This window comes from Gymnoscopelus braueri (assembly GCF_963280865.1).
Source record: "Gymnoscopelus braueri genome assembly, chromosome: 14".
In the NCBI taxonomy this organism is placed as follows: Eukaryota; Metazoa; Chordata; class Actinopteri; order Myctophiformes; family Myctophidae; genus Gymnoscopelus; species Gymnoscopelus braueri.
The window spans coordinates 516,679-536,367 of NC_137619.1; the positions used below are offsets into that span (position 1 = coordinate 516,679).

The 19,689-nt window shown below is 40.1% G+C and overlaps 1 protein-coding gene across 1 annotated transcript in view; it reads left to right on the forward strand.

Annotated features, from left to right (window-relative positions):
* The window catches only part of LOC308100014 (uncharacterized protein), a gene marked incomplete at its 5' end in the record, with an annotated part of 136,849 nt that overhangs the window by 82,208 nt on the left and 34,952 nt on the right, over positions 1 to 19,689 (forward strand). The window contains 2 exons of the mRNA XM_080448914.1: positions 18,211 to 18,477; positions 19,040 to 19,165. Coding sequence (XP_080305040.1) covers positions 18,211 to 18,477; positions 19,040 to 19,165 — 393 coding nt within the window. The remainder of the gene's footprint in view (positions 1 to 18,210; positions 18,478 to 19,039; positions 19,166 to 19,689) is intronic.

Genomic DNA, 19,689 nt, shown 5'->3' on the forward strand with positions numbered 1-19,689 from the left:
ATGTGGTGGAAACGAGCCGTTTTCGATCGGCGATCACGCTGCAATGGAGGGTCGCGTTGGAAATATTATTGTTCCAGGCGTTAGTCGGGACCCTCCGCCGTCTCGCACGCACGCTTTGTTTACATGCATTTCCGCGTCGGGGCTTCTCACAGCACGAAATGTATAACGCAAGTGGATGGAAGAAATGCTGGCACTCAACGTATAATATTTTAATAAACCTCTGGCACCCAATGTGTTAACTGTCAAACATACATCAAAGTCAAACGGTCTATGAAATGGTTTTCTGATGACACCTGCTGGATGTATTAAGCAACTGCAGCCTACAAGGAGTTGTATTATTTGTAGGCTATTTCAAGGACCCCATATTAGTTCTCTGGACCCCCAATCTACACTGTAAAACCTCTGGACCCCAAATCTACACTGTAAAACCTCTGGACCCCCAATCTACACTGTAAAACCTCTGGACCCCTAGACTGCCACAACGCTCCTGATTTCGTGTATAGAGGGGCGGGTGTATAGAGCTGGCGAGAGACTGCGCCTGATCCCATTGGTTCACCGATCTGTCCGTCAACCCCCGCCCCGTTAACGCAACATTACGAGCGACGCCCACTGCACTCTGGTTGGTTGGGAAGTGAAACACTTCCTCATACCGAGTACACCGACGGGCTGGGCCAGGCTTTTATTTTTTAGCAACACTAAACAATAAAAGCCTGGAGATCGAGGCTACTGGACCCCAAATCTACACTGTAAAACCTCTGGACCCCCAATCTACACTGTAAAACCTCTGGACCCCCAATCTACACTGTAAACCCCCCTGTGTTAATGTAACTCTGATTGATTGATTGATATACTTTTATTTAGTAAGACATGAGAATCACAGTACATGGAAGTACAAATTCACAATACAAAGTCTACTAAACTGGAAGACTCATTAAGCACTTGGCTTGTTTAAGATGAGAACCCCATGCACACAAATCATGATGACATATAAGAGGCAGTCAGATATACACACTACTATACAGAATGTCATACAATCAGCTTTCAGGTTACTGGTATGAAGAGAGAAAAAAATATATACAAAAGAAGAAAAGGAAAGAGGGGGGGGGGTAGGGGGGGTAGGTTAAGACTTAGACAGGGGCCATTTTCGAATTGCAGCCTCCTGAAGGTGTATCTTAAGGGCAGTTTTGAAAGTGAGTAGGGTTTTACACTCCTTTACTCCTTTTGGTAGGGCATTCCACATTTTTGATGAATAGCATGAGAACGAGTTCATTCCCTTAGTTGAGCCAAATCTGGGTTGAACATGATTTGTGGAGCTGCCTCTGGTGTTATGATCATGGACTTCATCAACATTTTGGAAGTATTTTGACAAATACAGGGGGATCCCAATGTTGTGGTGCATCTTGAAGACCAGGCCCGCATAGCAAGTTGCTGTACTCTGTCCTCAACCCTAAGCCATCCAATCCTAGCAAAATGAGCAGGGGTTAGATGGGTTTTGTGATTGAGGCCAAGAAGTAGCCTTACAGGTTTGTTTTGGGATGTTTGGAGCCTTGTTTTTAAGGCCTTGGAGGTGTTGTGATACCATGAAGTGCATGCATAATCATAATGACCTTGAATGAGGGCCCCTGCAAGAATCTTCAGAGTATTCTTACTGACTAGACGATCAATCCTCCACAAATAGTGTGTTGTTTGGTTGATATTTTTGATCAAACAGCGTTTTTGTTACCAGAGAGGTTTGCCTCCAAGATGGAGCCCAGGTAGGTAATTTCATCCTTTCTTTTGATGACATCATCACTCACTTTGATCGTGAAACTCTCTGCCTTGCTAAGGTTAGCACTGGACCCAAAGAGGATGGATTCAGTTTTACCCAGGTGTAATGAAAGTTTGTTGTCAGAGAGCCAGATGCAGATCTTGTTGAGTTCAGAGCTGAGAGTTTTCTCAACCTGCAGCCTGTCCCTGTCCGAGACTAGCAGGGCCGAGTCATCTGCGAACAGGAACAGTTTGCAGTCGCAGGCTGAAGACATATCATTCACATATATCAGGAACAGTAAAGGTCCTAGTATACTTCCTTGAGGAACACCACAAGTCACAGGGAGGGGGGGGACTGGGTGCCGTTTACTTCCACCACTTGCTCCCTCCCTTCCAGGTAGGATCTCATCCAGTTCACTGACGTATCATCAAAACCTATTGCTTTGAGCTTATTGATCATGATTGGGTGATTAACGGTGTCAAAGGCCTTCTGGAGGTCCAGCATGACCATGCCGCAATATTTGCCCTTGTCGACATCTTGTTTGATAGAGTCGTTCAAATAGAGAAGGCATGTGTCAGTGGAGTGGTTTGTTCTGAAACCAGATTGGAATTTGTAGATTAGATTTTTCTCGGCAAGATACTTATCGACCTGTTCATAGACTATTTTTTCCATGACTTTCGAGATGGAGCTAAGAATAGAAATAGGGCGGTAGTTGCCAGGGTCTAATTTGTTTCCTTTTTTGTACAGAGGGGTCACCCTTGCTTTTTTTAAATCGTTAGGGACCCGTCCCTGTATGATGGAGAGGTTTATTATGTGGGTAATGATTGGAGCAATGGAGGCGGCTGAGTCTTTTAGAAATTTGGCGGGGATATTGTCGAGGCCTGTGGCTCTGTGTTGATGAAGAGCACTCAATTTTTGCCTCTTCTGTTTTCACAGGGGAGAGTTTAAAATCATCTTTGCGTACACCCTGTTTTTCGTAAAATGAGTCAACAGAGTGAGGGGGTAGTTTTTCAACGAAATCTGAGGTTATGGTCGTGAAGAATATGTTGAGGATTTTACTCACTTCATGTTTGGATGTGGTGAGAGTGTCATTCACCTTGAGGCTTATGTTTGTAAACCTGGTTTTCAATTTCTTGCTGCAGCCTAGTAGGTTGTTGAATAGCTTCCAAAGCTCTCGTGGTTTGCTTTGATTTTCCTCAATTTTGTCATCGAGGAAGGTTTTTTCTGCTAATAGGAGCATGCCATTAACCTTGTTTCTTAGCTTGTTTTTTTCTTTTTCAAGTTTAGCTACGTGGGATTCGAGACCTTTGTTAAAACATTTGGCGAGTTTGATCCTACCTTTATGAAACTCAGAACACTTTTTGTTTCTGACTTTCATGGCAGTAAGGATGTCCGAATTCATCCATGGTACCGAGCGGGTATTGACCCTGATGGTTTTCATGGGAGCCACACTGTCCAAAATTTGAATGAATTTGGTTTTGAAACCAAGCCAAGATTCGTCTACCTGTGTGCTGTTTAGTACGTCGGACCAGTCCTGTTCCTCTAGCCTGTGATATAAGTCCTCACTCTTATAGTTTTTGAGGTCTCTGATCGTGACTGATTTGTGGTAACCGGTCTTAGGTTTACGTTTCTTTCTGGTGCAGAAGATCATGTTATGATCAGATATGCCACAGGTAGAAACACCACTATTGAGGATTTTGTCCTTGTCCGTTGTTAGAATGAGATCTATGGTAGTTTGAGTGGAAACAGACAGCCTTGTGGGCTGAGTGATCAGCTGGTGGAATGAGTGCTGATGACAAAACCCCTTGAATGACTTATACACTGACGCTTCCTTACGGAGCATGTCTGTGTTAAAGTCACCAAGAAGTATCGTCTCCGCATATTCCACCTTAGCTAAACACTCCTCAAGTCTTTCATAGAAATCAGTCTGGTTAGGAGGTCTGTATATGGTACCGACTAGCACAGGTTTGGCATGTTTAAAAATGATCTCGACCTTCAATGGCTGCATCCTTCAGGTCTTCGCGAAGGATGCAGTCATTGCCATTATGTACATACATTCATACACCACCTGAGAGTGTACTGTTATCTTGTTTTTGTTTTCTAAATGTTTATATGATGTTTTACATAGTATTGTATATTTGTCTGTCATTAAATGTCTCTATCAATTGAGTACAAACTAAAGGACCCCAATGGATTGATTTATCGATTGATTGATTGAATATTTTATTAGGCAAAAAAAATTAAAACAGCACAAACAAGCCACAGGCTTTCTTAGGTTTAAAATCCTCTTATCAGACCTTGTATTGAACTGTACTTTATGTGCTTTTTTTTGTTGCAAACTGCTAATAAAGTATTCAATCAATCAATCAATCAATCAATCAATCAATCAAAGCCATTATGAAGAGGGGTGAATGTTCATTTTATAAACTTATATAAACTGTCAAAAACCAACAAACAAATAACAGGAAATATGAATTAATATTCATTAAAAGAATCCATTAATTAATATTTATATTGTAGAACTATAATTAAACAAGATTACTTCACAAGCATTCATTTAAAGTTACTTTCCACAGGTACATTTATGCACCGTCGTAAGACGGTGATGAGTGACGAAAATTCGGCATGCAAACAGCCCCGAGGTGAAAAAGGTGACAACATGTTGTTTTCTTTCGGGTCAGGTGTCACACAATTGCCCTATTTGGGTTCAAAAAGGTGACTGTAGCTGAAAAGTGACACTTTTGCATGTGATTTAGTCCATGAGCCAGAGCCCAAAAATTGTGCCAGATATTGAATATTCCCTCGTTAAAAACCTTCGACTCCAACATCTTAACAAAATTAAATAAGAATGTCGACTCTGGCTTTGTCCAATGTTCCAATGTTGATTCTGGAAAGTTATGATATCCCTATGAACAATTTAATATAGGTATGGTTTTGCCCACTCTTTCGATAATGAAATCTTGTCTGGCTCATGGACTAAATGAGTGTGGAGGGTTAATGATGAACCACACTGCTACACGTTGTGGGCTTGTAGATCTGCTATTTTCAAACATTACTAGTTTTACTTTTGGTACTTTGAGTATTTTGATGTCAATAATACATTTTGAACACAGGCTTTTTACTTTTAACAGATTTTTATATTGTGGTATTGCTACTTTAAAACGCTGACAGGGAAGAACAGTGAGACTGACTGAAACGCCATCTTGTCTTGAGTTCAACTCTTTCGTTTTCATTCATGATGATTGTCATGAGTTTGTAACCTCGTATAACCTCGAGCTGTGTTCCGTGATCAACTATAAGACTTCTGGTGGACGATCTCTTCAGAATAAGAGTATCCTCTAGAGTAAAAAGAAATGATTGAAACAAGATTTATTTGCACATTAAAAATTAAATTAAGCATTTAAAAGAAAGCTAGACAAAACGAATTATGTTTATGTGTAACAAAAACAGTTTTTAACAGTTTTAATAACATCTAAATGGATAAATGCTGTTCACTGGAGTGCATAGACTTTACAAAGTGGACACTGGACAGGAGACAGCTCTTTGACTCAGCATTTCTGACATACACACACGTTCAGGGAAACCTCCTCTACCACACCACGCTCTCTGCTGGAGAATAATAATGTGAATCAATAATAATAATGCGAATCAATAATTTAGTTTAGTCTCGCTAGTTGCACTACGAGTTACAATAGAAAATGGACAAACCATTATACCAAAAGTGCAACTTTGTGCTCCCACATTTTTCGTCTCCTTAGCTACTTGCCTTCCTGTTATGGCTTATATATATATATTGATGCTTTTTTGCATATATATATAGTGATGATCCTTTTGTTTTGTCGTATGTGTATGCCTAATGAGTTTGTGTTGCTTTGTATATGTCGCTGTTGCTCTGCTGTTAAATCCTATTTTATTCTTTTATGCATTTTTGTTGTCTATAGGAGAAACATACACATTCTATAATACCTACTACACTACATTTAAGAGATGAGATTGTACCTTTGATAATCTCACAGTGTTGTCTGAAGTGCTCTGGTGAACAACCAACTGAATATAATTAATCATGATTATATTATATATATATAATATATATTCATATTCATTATCAACATTATTTACCAACTGATGTAATATGTCTATAAGTTTTACATTATACCACTAGATGTCAGTGTTGAGGGTTAGGTTATTCATATAACATGGGTTAAAGTTAGGTTATTCATATAACATATGACATCAGGCAACCCACAACATTAACATATATTAGTTAGTAAATAAGCTTTGTCTTTCTTTCTTTCTTGACCTTATTTATACATTTTTCAGCCGTATAATATTAGACCCTATTATATTATCGACTTATTAGACTGACTTCCCATTCAGTGCGGGGCGGCCATAGCTGAGTTAGTGAGCCCGCCTAGGGAGCCAGAGGCCCTGGTTGCCCCAGGTACGATTCCAGGCCACACCAGCAAATGTGTCGATGAAATGAAAATTTTCCCTGAGCAAGACTCTTAACCCCTAATTGCTCACAGGCCCTCATTGGAAACAAGCCCGCAAGGACTTTCATGAACGTCCTGTTAAAAGGAATTATCCTTATCCTGCAGCACTCTCTCAGATCCTCTGTGATACACATGGTGAGTTTGAAGTTGGTCGTTGGGTATATGGACATGTACACGTGTTAGGACAACCGGTACTGTATGTGAAGTACAGATGGACAGCTCTGACAGACAGACAGACAGACAGACATATAAAGTGTGACTCCTCACCCTCCTTCAAAACCACCATAAGAGCACCTGATCTGCAATTTGTAACTGGTAACTGGTCCTAGAAAAGTCCTCCCTTGCCACCAGAAATGACCCCCCCCCCCCCCACACCTGTATTAATGCTAGTGTTGATATGTCTTGTTTATTGTCTCTGCCAGGCCGAAAGGCATGGCGAGAGTATGATTTGCACCCTGTCTGTCCGTCCGTCCGTCCGTCCGTCCGTCCGTCCGTGTGTGTGTGTGTGTGTGTGTGTGTGTGTATGTGTGTGTGTCATTCTGTCTGTGTACAGCTAATCACCGCTGGCTTGATGGCACACACACTCTCTGGATGCCAGAGCAGAACCTCTGCCCCAAGTCTTCATATGGGCCTGTTATAGCGCCACCAGGAGGCCGCATTTTGCAAAAAAAAAGTACTCCTACAGATTTTGTCTAAATATCTGCACACTGTCTAAACATCTGCACGGGACCGTACCTATGTTCCCCAGGTTCTATGTTCCCCGCTTTCCTAGGAGAGCGGGGAATATAGGACCTAACCTAAACCTAACCCTATTACCTTAGTGGGGGAACATAGGTCCGGGGAACATAGGTATGACCCCCATCTGCACACTGTTGAGCACAGGTCTCGACACGAAACACACAGGCCGAAACACGAATCGGCCTGTTATAGCGCCACCATGAGGCTGATTTCAGCATTTTCAAGTGTCAATTCTTCCTCGACCTAGTGGGAATGTACGTGCAAAATTTCACGGAAATTGCCTGTTCTGTTCAGGAATTGATGCGTCCCCGACCCGTGCGCGCGCGCAAAAATTTGGGTTAGGGTTATGTTATTTAATTCTTATTTTTACCTGATTTTACCGATTTTTTATCAAAAAATTCATTATAAAAATGTGTGTGTGTGTGTGTGTGTGTGTGTGTGTGTGTGTGTGTGTGTGTGTGTGTGTGTGTGTGTGTGTGTGTGTGTGTGTGTGTGTGTGTGTGTGTGTGTGTGTGTGCGTGTCCGTGTGTGTGGTTGAGCATCTTACCAAAAAGGAAATAGATTGTTCATCCATGCAGCAGCAGAGGGTCTATATATATGAAACCACACAGCTCTGCTCTCAGTCAGTCAGTTTGTCAAGATGAAATCTGCATCAACCTGTATAACAGCATGTGAGTACTTTATTTATTATCTTATTGTACTCTGCTTAACACTCATTTGCATTTACATGTGCTGTAATGAGACATACTGTAAATGCCTATTGTGTTACCAATGAGGTTATTTAAGTGCTGGGAGGATGGTTTAGTGTTTTTAATCAAAGAAAATGTGAAGTCCAGGCTGCAAATTACTGCGTCTGAGGTTTAGATGTAACATTATTTATATTTGTAAAGATACTTTTGGGGGTCTTTTTTTACCTTTATTTATAGTTTACAGTAGAGACAGACAGTAAAGAGATAGGAGAGACATGCAGTAAAGAGTGTTGTGAACGGGACTCGAACCCTAGATGCGCTGTCAGGCTGAATTGCAGTCTAGGTGCCCGGACCGCTACGCCAGCGTTCCAGGCCAGATGTAACATTAATTGACCTGAGATTATCTCACTAGCATCACAGGTTTAAAGGTGTAAAACATTTATTTTTGTGAAACAAGCTCCATCGTTTTGTTGTTTTCAGAAAGAGAAAAGAAAAGAAGGGGGGAATGGGCAGGGAGAGCACAGAGAAAAAGACACAGTAGAGGCAAAAATCTAAGATATCTACACAGTATAATCCAGCTGGTAGCCTAAAGTATGTACATGAGGTTAGACATAAGGTGTATAAACATTGTACATGAGGTTAGACATAAGGTGTATAAACATTGTACATGAGGTTAGACATAAGGTGCTTGATATTAGACATTAAGGAGTGAAAGAGTATCAGCACACCTAATTAAATTCATAAAACATAATTGTTAATGAATTGATTTAAGTATCAGATTACTATCAGGGGGAATCATACCGTTTCCCTTTGTGTCCATGTGTGTTTGTCTATGCGTGACTTGTCTGTCTTTGTCTGTATGAGGACTGTGTGTGTGTGTGTGTGTGTGTGTGTGTGTGTGTGTGTGTGTGTGTGTGTGTGTGTGTGTGTGTGTGTGTGTGTGTGTGTGTGTGTGTGTGTGTGTGTGTGTGTGTGTGTGTGTGTGTGTGTCTGTGTCTGTGTCTGTGTCTGTGTGTCTGTGGGCCCTGGCACATTCACTGTGAGCCCACTGCGTCTTTTCTTTTTCTTTTTTTATGCTCATCACAAATAATGTGGGGTGGTCCCTGCTGACTGTTCTGCCTGGAACACTTTTCACTCTTATTTACAATTAGCAACAAGCATCAATATAAGGATACAAGAAGAGTGGCACCTCAATGTAACATTTGCTATTTTGTCCAAGATGTTACTTATTTTTTCATATTTTTTAAGTTGTCTTAAGTAATGTAAATTAGGCTATACATGCACAGTACATGATTATCAGACTTAAACTGACCCTTCAACTTATTGTTTATGGTCAAAATGATTGGATATAAAGGTTCTGTTGCTATTTGTAGCGACTGCAGAAATATTAGACCTTAATTGTGAAATGCTCAATCATGTTCTAATCATATATACATTCCACTTAAAGGGATATTTCACTTTCAAACATGTTTGGGGTCATTTCAGGCTTCTGTGATTCACCCCCAGACACTTTTTAAGATGCTTGATTCAGTATTTAGATATTTGATATTCATTTTATCAGACACGCCCCCTTCCTATACAAACGCATTGTAAGATTGTAAGATTCATTCACAAAAGCCTGAAATGACCCCAAACATGTTTGAAGGTGAAATATCCCTTCAAGACTGCTTGCCAAATATTGTATTTTTTAACATTTTGGATCAAATAACCAATTTTACTTTACTTTGTTGAAATACTGTATTCAACATGTGATTTTAATGTAATTATATTTCTTATTATTTAGTTGCATTGTTAATTTGTTGATTTTATTTTTGTTTCATTCATTCCACTAATTATTTCATTTTCCTTTTAGTTTTATATAAAAGCCCTTTACATAGACTCACCCACACGTAAGCACTTAAAATAATCAGACAACTCGTCTTTACTTAAATAACTTTTTTTTATTTTTAAGACTTACATTGCTTTCAAAACAGTGGTTTTAAAACAATCATATGAACAGTCATAAGAACTTGCAACAACGGACAGGGATAACCTGTGAGTGTCTGATAGGCTACAGCTCTTGTTCTCTGCTAAGTAATTAACCCTTTCACACTCTGCAGTGCAGAGACTGTCTCTCATTGTGAGAGCAATGTAACACATGTTATGCAAAGCAGCCAGGTTGAGGCTATTGTTTAAGGTGTTAAAGACGGCTCGCTGCTGACGATGCGTGCTCGCGTGTGCATGTGGAGCTCCCAGCCCCCATAGCTCCAGAGCCGCCCCTCTTAGCCCCCCCCCCCCCCCCCCTACAGCTCATCCCTGGTTAGGAGTTGTTTTCCATAAATCTTCGTTCTCTTCCTTTGTTTTCTTTTCTGAAAACCTGGTTTCCCTTTCTTGGAGAAAGACATTACTATTTAGCTACTCTACAGCATCAGCTGCTATAGCTGCGTTTAGAGAACCTTGCTTTGAATGACAACATCGTGACAGCAGCATGGCTTTTCTGCAAAGCCTGCTTCCCATTTACTCTTCATACGTGGTCTAGAGCCCGTCTATCCAGTCATTTGCGCACACACATCGGGTGCATCCACACATGTACGTCAAGTTGTCGTACGGAAGTCGGAAGTCCCATCCACTCCCATGTTATAGGAAAAAACGGACCGGAACTTCCGGTTTCTAACTTAACTTGTGTGTGTGTGTGTGTGTGTGTGTGTGTGTGTGTGTGTGTGTGTGTGTAGGCTTGGCTACAAGCTCTGGTGCACCGGTTTCCAGTCATAAGTAGATATAGATAGTAAATAAATTAGGGATGTCCCGATCACGTTTTTTTTGCTCCCGATCCGATCCCGATCTTTTGATTTTGAGTATCTGCCGATCCCGATCCGATCTTTTCATTTAAAAGAATATTTTTAAATTATTATTTATGCATGTAGAATTTATTTGTATCATTTATTTTGTAGCAATAAAAGGCTATGTCTCAAAACACTGGCTGACAGTTGAATTATTGCCAACAAAAGAAATGTTAACTAGAAAAAGTGCTCCTCGGAGCACAGGTCTCCGCCAGGTTAGGTAGGTTATTATGGCCTCCTGGTGGCTCTATAATAGGCCAATGTGAAAAGGGTGCCATTTATTCTTGGGCCTTTCACGGCAATCGGACCTTGCATTCATGATTTGAGTTATTTTGTTCCAAAAATGTGTTTTGCTAAATTAGACCTGTTGGTGGCGCTATAACAGGCCAATGTGAAAAGGGTGGCATTTCTTCCTCGGCCTAGTGGGAATTTGCGTGTGAAATTGCACGGAAAGCGGAAGCTGCGTTCATGATTTGAGGCATTTTGTCCAATCCTGCAAACTTTGGAAGCCAACCTTAGCCAATCAGGATGGAATATGGACAATCGGACAGATCCGTGTTGATCACATGACTATAGAGATACTGTGTACTGATTTGCATGACATTTGGATAAAATCTGTAGGAGTAAAAGGGTTTTGCACAAATCGGCCTCCTGGTGGCGCTATAACAGGCCCATGTGAAAAAAATGGGGCAGAGGTTCTGAATTGGCATCCAGGTAGTGTGTGTGCACAGTTTCGGAGCGACCGGGCCAACGGTGCCTGAGATTAGCAGTTCACAGACAGATGGACGGACGGACACACGGACACACGGACACACGGACACACAAACGGACACACGGGCGTGACAGGGGGTAAAACATACTCTCTCACCATGCCTTTCGGCCTGGCGGAGACAATTAAAGAAATGAAGACACATACATTCATGTGGTTAATGTAAATAAAAGAAAAAGGTCCTATCACACAAAGATTTGGAGACCCCCCTGTAGTAACTCTGAGAACCCCCTAGGGGTCCCCGACCTCCTGTTGAAGACCCCTGCTCTACAGGGAATTACTTGATATCTACACTACAGAAAACATTCAGTTGGATATTAAACACACACACACACACACACACACACACACACACACACACACACACACACACACACACACACACACACACACACACACACACACACACACACACCTGCTAGTGTTACACAGCTGACTGGCAATAATGTGCGCATTTGTGTTGAAAACGCATCACTCTGATCACTCTGATCTAATCCAAGATGTTTTACAACGTTGACGACCAGTGCTACTCCTCCTTCGTGCGTCTCCCTCTATCAACGTCAAGGGGCCACCGTGTGTGTGTGTGTGAGTGGAAAGGAGGAGAGGGGGAGGGGGGGAGCTTCAGCCTGCAGATACAGCACGTTACAGAGACGAGAGAGACTTCTCCATACTAGGTGTTTTACCGAGGGAAAACACTTCTCCATATGACGCTGTATGATGACTTTAAGACGTGAACATTGTCATTTTTGTTTTGTAACGTTAAATACAATAATAAAAAGATTGTATTAATAAAATATAAAAATAAATATTAAGATTTTTTTTCGATTCCGATCTTTTGAAAATGACGTGATCGGCCCCGATCACGTGATCGGATCGGGACATCCCTAAAATAAATGGTAAATGGTGCATTTATATTATTATCTATATAGCGCCTTTATCTAAGACGCTTTACAATGTGCATTACATTACCCATTCACACTGACAGCAGAGGAAACCATGCAGAAGGCACCAACCTGCTCATCAGGAGCAATAGAGGTTCAGTGTCTTGCTCAAGGACACTTTGACACTAATTCTGGGGGAGCCCGGGATCGAACCGGGAACCTTCCGGTTCCCAAGCAGCCACTCTACGTCCTGAGACACTGTCGATATACAGTATACACATAGATACCTCATTGGTCACTGCTATTTATTAGAGCGATGAGTCATCACAACCACCATTTTAGCTAGGTCAAGCCACGCCTCCTCATGCATGTATTATAGTATAGACCATCATGTACAAGTTACATGTCTGTAACTCATGACCTTTCCCTCTGTCATAGAACCATGAGTTACATGTCTGTAACTCATGAGCTTTCCCTCTGCCAGAGAACCATGAGTTACATTTCTGTAACTCATGAGCTTTCCCTCTGCCAGAGAACCATGAGTTACATGTCTGCATGCTTCCACATCACCTCCCATGCCCTAACCCCTTCACTTATAGTGAATAAATACCTTTACTTTGACTCTCTGACTCTGATCTGCATTTAGGTCTGCTAGTCATGACACTAATTGGATATTGAACTTATATACTGTGAAAAGTGAAAGATTATTGAAATAAACGTAATAACACTTAATAAACTTTAAAATGACAACTGAACTGAACCAAATGAATTGATTAAATAATCTGTAGTTACTGCCTGGGCACATCTGGTTTTCACCACATAAAGTCTCTCTCTCTCTCTCTCTCTCTCTCTCTCTCTCTCTCTCTCTCTCTCTCTCTCTCTCTCTCTCTCTCTCTCTCTCTCTCTCTCTAGTGGTGTATCTCCTCATCTGTTGTGGACCTGTTCAACCAAAAGGTGAGACAACTGTATTGCAATATGGGTAAAGTATTGTGAGACAATAGTTTACAGAACTACAACAATTAAGCCCATAGAACAGCTGTACCAGAGAGCCATGAAGATCATTGACAAAAAGACACAATTGGACCATCTCTTTTTTTTGGGACAACTTTAAGGTTATGAAACAAGCATGTGTCCTGTATAAAAAACGACATGGTCCTCTATGTCCACCTCCTCTGGGGCTATTTATAAAACAAGAGGATCACAGGATCATTTGTATGATATTGGGTCATTAAAAATTTGATATTCAAATGTTTAAGGTATTAAAATAAGAAACATAGATCTGCAATCGTGTCCTTGTGTAGCTACAATCATATTGATACATAGAATTAGTGATTCTTTCTGGGTGATTAATTTAAGGCATTATTTTAGCTTTAAGCATGTCGAGGAGAACCATTCAGCAGTCTGTGTAGTTATGTATCTTATGTACCGCAAATCAAAAGTAAATTTATCATGATAACGTGATTATGTATTGTGATGGCCCGAAATGGTCCTCGAGCCGTCTGTCACCCTGCTGTCTGTTAAATGCCCCGGTGATTGCACCTGGTGTGCGAGAGAGTGTGAGAACTGTGTAAACCAAGGAACCTAGATAAGGTCCGGACACACATATGCATGGTCAGAAATACTGTGCTTTGTTGTCATAAGTCCTTTGTGTGGTTTTACTGGTGGTTAAAACCCCAGATGAGAAAGAGCTCACTATAAAATAAAATAAAAAGAGAAATATGTTTTCTCTGGTAGACAGGGTGTACCAGAGAAAACTGGAAACACAATAAATAAACTATTCAGCGGAAACGATACATAAAACCCTCATAACAGATTGTTCTTTCTTTCTTTCTTTCTTTCCTTCTTTCCTTCTTTCCTTCTTTCTTTCTTTCTTTCTTTCCTTCTTTCTTTCTTTCTTTCTTTCCTTCTTTCCTGCTTTCCTTCTTTCTTTCTTTCCTTCTTTCCTTCTTTCCATCTTTCCTTCTTTCCTTCTTTCCTTCTTTCTTTCTTTCTTTCTTTCTTTCTTTCTTTCTATCTTTCTTTCCAGTGTCTCTGAGAGTCAGTCCTGATGGATCACAGTTCTTTAGAGGTGAGTTCATCTCACTGAGCTGTGAGGAAGAGCAGAAGCCTGTACCGGGGTGGAATGTGAGAAGAAATGTGAGCAGTAAGACTGGGAAGAATGGAACCTGTGGCACTGACTGGGGAACTAAAGGTATGGAGGGAGGGCTGAAAAAAGTTCTGAGAATGCTCATCCGAACCTCTGAATGACATCATATTGTAGTTTATAGAACCTCTGAATGACATCATATTGTAGTTTATAGAACCTCTGAATGACATCATATTGTAGTTTATAGAACCTCTGAATGACATCATATTGTAGTTTATAGAACCTCTGAATGACATCATATTGTAGTTTATAGAACCTCTGAATTACATCATATTGTAGTTTATAGAACCTCTGAATGACATCATATTGTAGTTTATAGAACCTCTGAATGACATCATATTGTAGTCTGTAGAACCTCTGAATGACATCATATTGTAGTTTATAGAACCTCTGAATGACATCATATTGTAGTCTGTAGAACCTCTGAACGACATCATATTGTAGTTTATAGAACCTCTGAATGACATCATATTGTAATCTGTAGAACCTCTGAATGACATCATATTGTAGTCTGTACAATATGATGTCATTCAGAGGTTCATATTGAACCTCTGAATTACATCATATTGTAGTCTATACTATAGACAGTGGAACCAAACAAACATTACCATGGTGTGGTAAGCATTGAGCTTTATACAGAACGATTCATTGTCTCCGCCAGGCCGAAAGGCATGGCGAGAGAGTATGTTTTGCCCCCTGTCCGTCCGTCCGCGTGTCCGTCCGTCCGTCCGTCCGTCATTCTGTCTGTGGACAGCTAATCTCCCGCACCGTTGGCTTGATCGCAGCGAAACTGTGCAGACACACTGCCTGGATGCCACAGCAGAACCTCTGCCCCAAATTTTTCACATGGGCCTTTTATAGCGCCACCAGGAGGCCGATTTGTGCAAAACAATTTTTTTCACAGTACTCCTACAGATTTTTTCCAAACATCACGCAAATCGGTACACAGTATCTCTATAGACATTAAACGAAACAAGTCTTTCAGATTTTTCATATTTCATCCTGATTGGCTAAAAATGGCTTCCAAAGTTTGCAGGAGTGTTCCGTTTTGAACAAAATGCCTGAAATCATGAACACAGCATGCAATCTCAGTGAAATTCTGCATGCATATTTTCACTATGCCGAGGAAGAAATGACACTTGAATATTTTCAAATCAGCCTCATGGTGGCGCTATAACAGGCCGATTTGTGTTTTTACCTATAACTACACCGATCTGTGTAAAACTTTGTATGCACACTCTAGAGGCCAAGGAAAAACCTTTGCCCTGCATTTTTCACATTTGCCTTTTATAGCGCCACCAGGAGGCCGACTTATGTAAAACCCATTTTTCGATATTAAGGCTAAAGACGTTATCCAAATTTCACGCAAATCGGTACACATGATCTCTATAGTCATGTGATAAAGACGGATCTGTTTGACTTTCCATATTCCATCCTGATTGGCTAAGATTGACATCTAAAGTTTGCAGGAGTGGCCCGTTTTGAACAAAATGCCGCAAATCATGAATCATGCAGCGCCCCATTGCGGTGAACCTTTGCACGCACATTTGCACTACGTTGAGAAACAAATGCCAGCCTTTTAACATTGCCCTATTATAGCGCCACTTGTAGGCCGATTTTTGCAACACTTTTCTTTTTTATATTACTTTATATTATTTTGTCCAAACATCATGCAAATCGGTACACATTATCTCTATAGTGAAGTGATCAAGATGGTTCTGTCCAATTTTTTTATATTCCATCCTGATTGGCCAATTGCGAACATTGCTGGCCCACAATAACCTACCTGACCTGGCGGAGACCTGTGCTCTGAGGAGCACTTTTTCTAGTTGTAATTTGTTTGGGTGTGGTTTGATACAATAGATAACTTTTAACTGACCCTATTTCTTTTCATTGTGATTGTGTAGGAGATTCCTGTACCATCAGCCTGTATAATGGAGGAGTTTACTGGTGTGAGTCTCAGTCAGAAGTCAGCCGGTCCATCAACATTAAGATCTCTGGTACAGTCAATATAATTACATCTATATAGTGAAGTGTATAGACAGACATAATTCATATTATTGTTAACACATACTGTATATAGGTTTAGGTCCAGTCAATATGTTACATTGTGTCTATGTCTACTCTAGCAGTATTGTGTTGTTGTGTCAACCTTGACAAGTCAAGTGGATATGAAAAGCTAAAAGCCCATTAGCTGCAGTGCTACACCCCACATGTACCGACCAAGTCTGATCCATATTGTCTATCTTACATTCCCACAGTCTCACTAGCAGAGGTCAAAATAAAATAAAATGTCAAGTGGATAATAAGAATGTTTTAAGTTTAAAACCTAAATTATCTGAGATTATCTGCCATTTTATCCTCCCTCAGACACATCTGATATGACAGGCAAAAATGAGTTTATTATTTATTTATCACAAAGACAATGAGAGATTTGATCATCATTTTAATTTAATTAAACATATTCCTAAATATAAGTCCTATAGTGTCACCATTGATCCATGGGTATTACTGACCCATGAAAAGGAAGAAAGACGTGTACATTAGAACCCTGAATCAGGCAGGTTCTGAGAGAAAAATTATACTAAAGAAAAATAACAGATGCTCACACACTGCTGACTACACAATAATGTATTGTATGTAGTTCAAAAAGTCACTCAGTACTTTCAGGGTGCAATAAATATTTTTTTATTTCACCCTGCAAAATATAGAAGTGTGTGTCTGTGAACATCTGTTCTTTTTCTTTATTACTGTTATGCATCCTGATTTTATTTTTTTATGTATTTATTATTTTTTTTAGTTATTAAAAAACAATTAAGAGAGTCGAGAAATAATTAAAACCGAAAAGGTACTAAAATCAACTAAAATACTGTCAATGAGGATTAAATGGTGGTTCTGGACAAATGTATTCCATGTTTGACATGTGGAGTTCTCAATTTATTTACAGCAGAATTGTATAAACTTAACATCACACTGGAAGTCATTGTGTTATACTGTATATCAGCACGACTGAATGACAGCTGTGTATGACAGATGATCATAACTCAACATGTTGGTTCTATAGATGTTCATAACTCAACATGTTGGTTCTATAGATGTTCATAACTCAACATGTTGGTTCTATAGATGTTCATAACTCAACATGTTGGTTCTATAGATGTTCATAACTCAACATGTTGGTTCTATAGATGTTCATAACTCAACATGTTGGTTCTATAGATGTTCATAACTCAACATGTTGGTTCTCTAGATGTTCATAACTCAACATTGGTTCTATAGATGTTCATAACTCAACATGTTGGTTATATTGATGTTCATAACTCAACATGTTGGTTCTATAGATGTCCATAACTCAACATGTTGGTTCTATAGATGTTCATAACTCAACATGTTGGTTCTATAGATGTTCATAACTCAACATGTTGGTTCTATAGATGTTCATAACTCAACATGTTGGTTCTATAGATGTTCATAACTCAACATGTTGGTTTTATAGATGTTCATAACTCAACATGTTGGTTCTATAGATGTTCATAGCTCAACATGTTGGTTCTATAGATGTTCATAACTCAACATGTTGGTTCTATAGATGTTCATAACTCAACATGTTGGTTCTATAGATGTTCATAACTCAACATGTTGGTTCTATAGATGTTCATAACTCAACATGTTGGTTCTATAGATGTTCATAACTCAACATGTTGGTTCTATAGATGTTCATAACTCAACATGTTGGTTCTATAGATGTTCATAGCTCAACATGTTGGTTCTATAGATGTTCATAACTCAACATGTTGGTTCTATAGATGTTCATAACTCAACATGTTGGTTCTATAGATGTTCTTAACTCAACATGTTGGTTCTATAGATCTTCATAACTCAACATGTTGGTTCGATAGATGTTCATAACTCAACATGTTGGTTCTAGATGGAGATGTGATCCTGGAGAGTCCTGTACTTCCTGTGACAGAGGGAAGTGATGTCACACTGCGCTGCCTGTCCAGAGACCAGACAACTGCTAAACCATCCTCTGACCTTCCAGCTGGTTTCTATTTAAATGGATCCCTCATCAGCACAGAGTCTACAGTAACAGGACAGATGACCATCCACCATGTTGACAAGTCTGATGAAGGATTCTACAAGTGTGACATCTCTGACCGTGGAGAGTCACCAGAGAGCTGGATGGAAGTGAGAGGTGAGATAGTGAAGTAATGCTGAACTAGAAACGTTCGCTCCTTAGAGCGCAGGTCTTTGCCAGCCAGGCCGGGTTGCCTATCCATGGCCCGCAACATTTAGAATTCTGTCATAGCCAATCAGAATGGAATGTGAAAAAGATGATTCATACATGTTGATCACATGACCACAGAGATGATGTGTACTGATTTATATTAGTTCTGGACACAATCTGTAGTAGAGTTGCTGCGATGTGAATATTTTCTCTCCAGTTAATGCATGCATGTCAACACCAGTAATACCTGCTATAATCTCATATCCACAGCCTTCGCTCTGCCGGCCTGGTGGAGACAATGAATAAATAAATACATAAATTACAAGACTAAGAGTTTAAAAGCCCCACTAGCTGCAGTGCTACACCCCACATGTAAGCTACCGAACAACCTACCGTCTGATCCATATTGTCTATCTTAGATTCCCAGTCTCAGTAGCAGGGGTCTAATTTAAATGATTGACATTTAAAAAGATATTCACAGCTCTATAAATGTGTGTTAAAGAGGAATGTGTGTCTCATTGTGCTTCAGATTCTTCAACCTCCAAAGACAACGACCAACCAGACCCTCCCTCTTCCTCTGTGTCTGCATACGTCTACCCTGTGGTCTGTATCCTTCTGATGATCCTTGGTCTGTTTCTGTGGAAGAAATACAAAGGTACGTACACACACACACACACACACACACACACACACACACACACACACACACACACACACACACACACACACACACACAGGAAAAAAGTGTTGTACAGCCAGTAGGGGATATGTACCTTATGTTATGTTTTGTTTTGTTTGGTATTATCTGTTGTATATGATCAGAAATACCGGTAACCAGTGTATGAAAAAATATGTTTTGAATATTGTAACTGTCGGAAAAGGTGTCATATAATCCCATGAGAAATGGGCCTGACACCTAAATAAAATGTAATAATTCATTCAGTTCCATAAATGTTGTGCTGGGCAAACACGGTTGCCATGATAAACAATGAAGTGTAGTGGATCAAATAGAATCACTTGTCGGTTATTGCATCGTCTATTTCTCACTTCAAATGTTTTAAAAACATTCTTGAGAGCAACGTTTAGTTATAAATGACATGTTTGCTTGTTTACATGGCGGCCATGTTGGAAACAGCATAACACCAAGCAGCTTAGGTTGATATGAGCCAATCAGGTGCT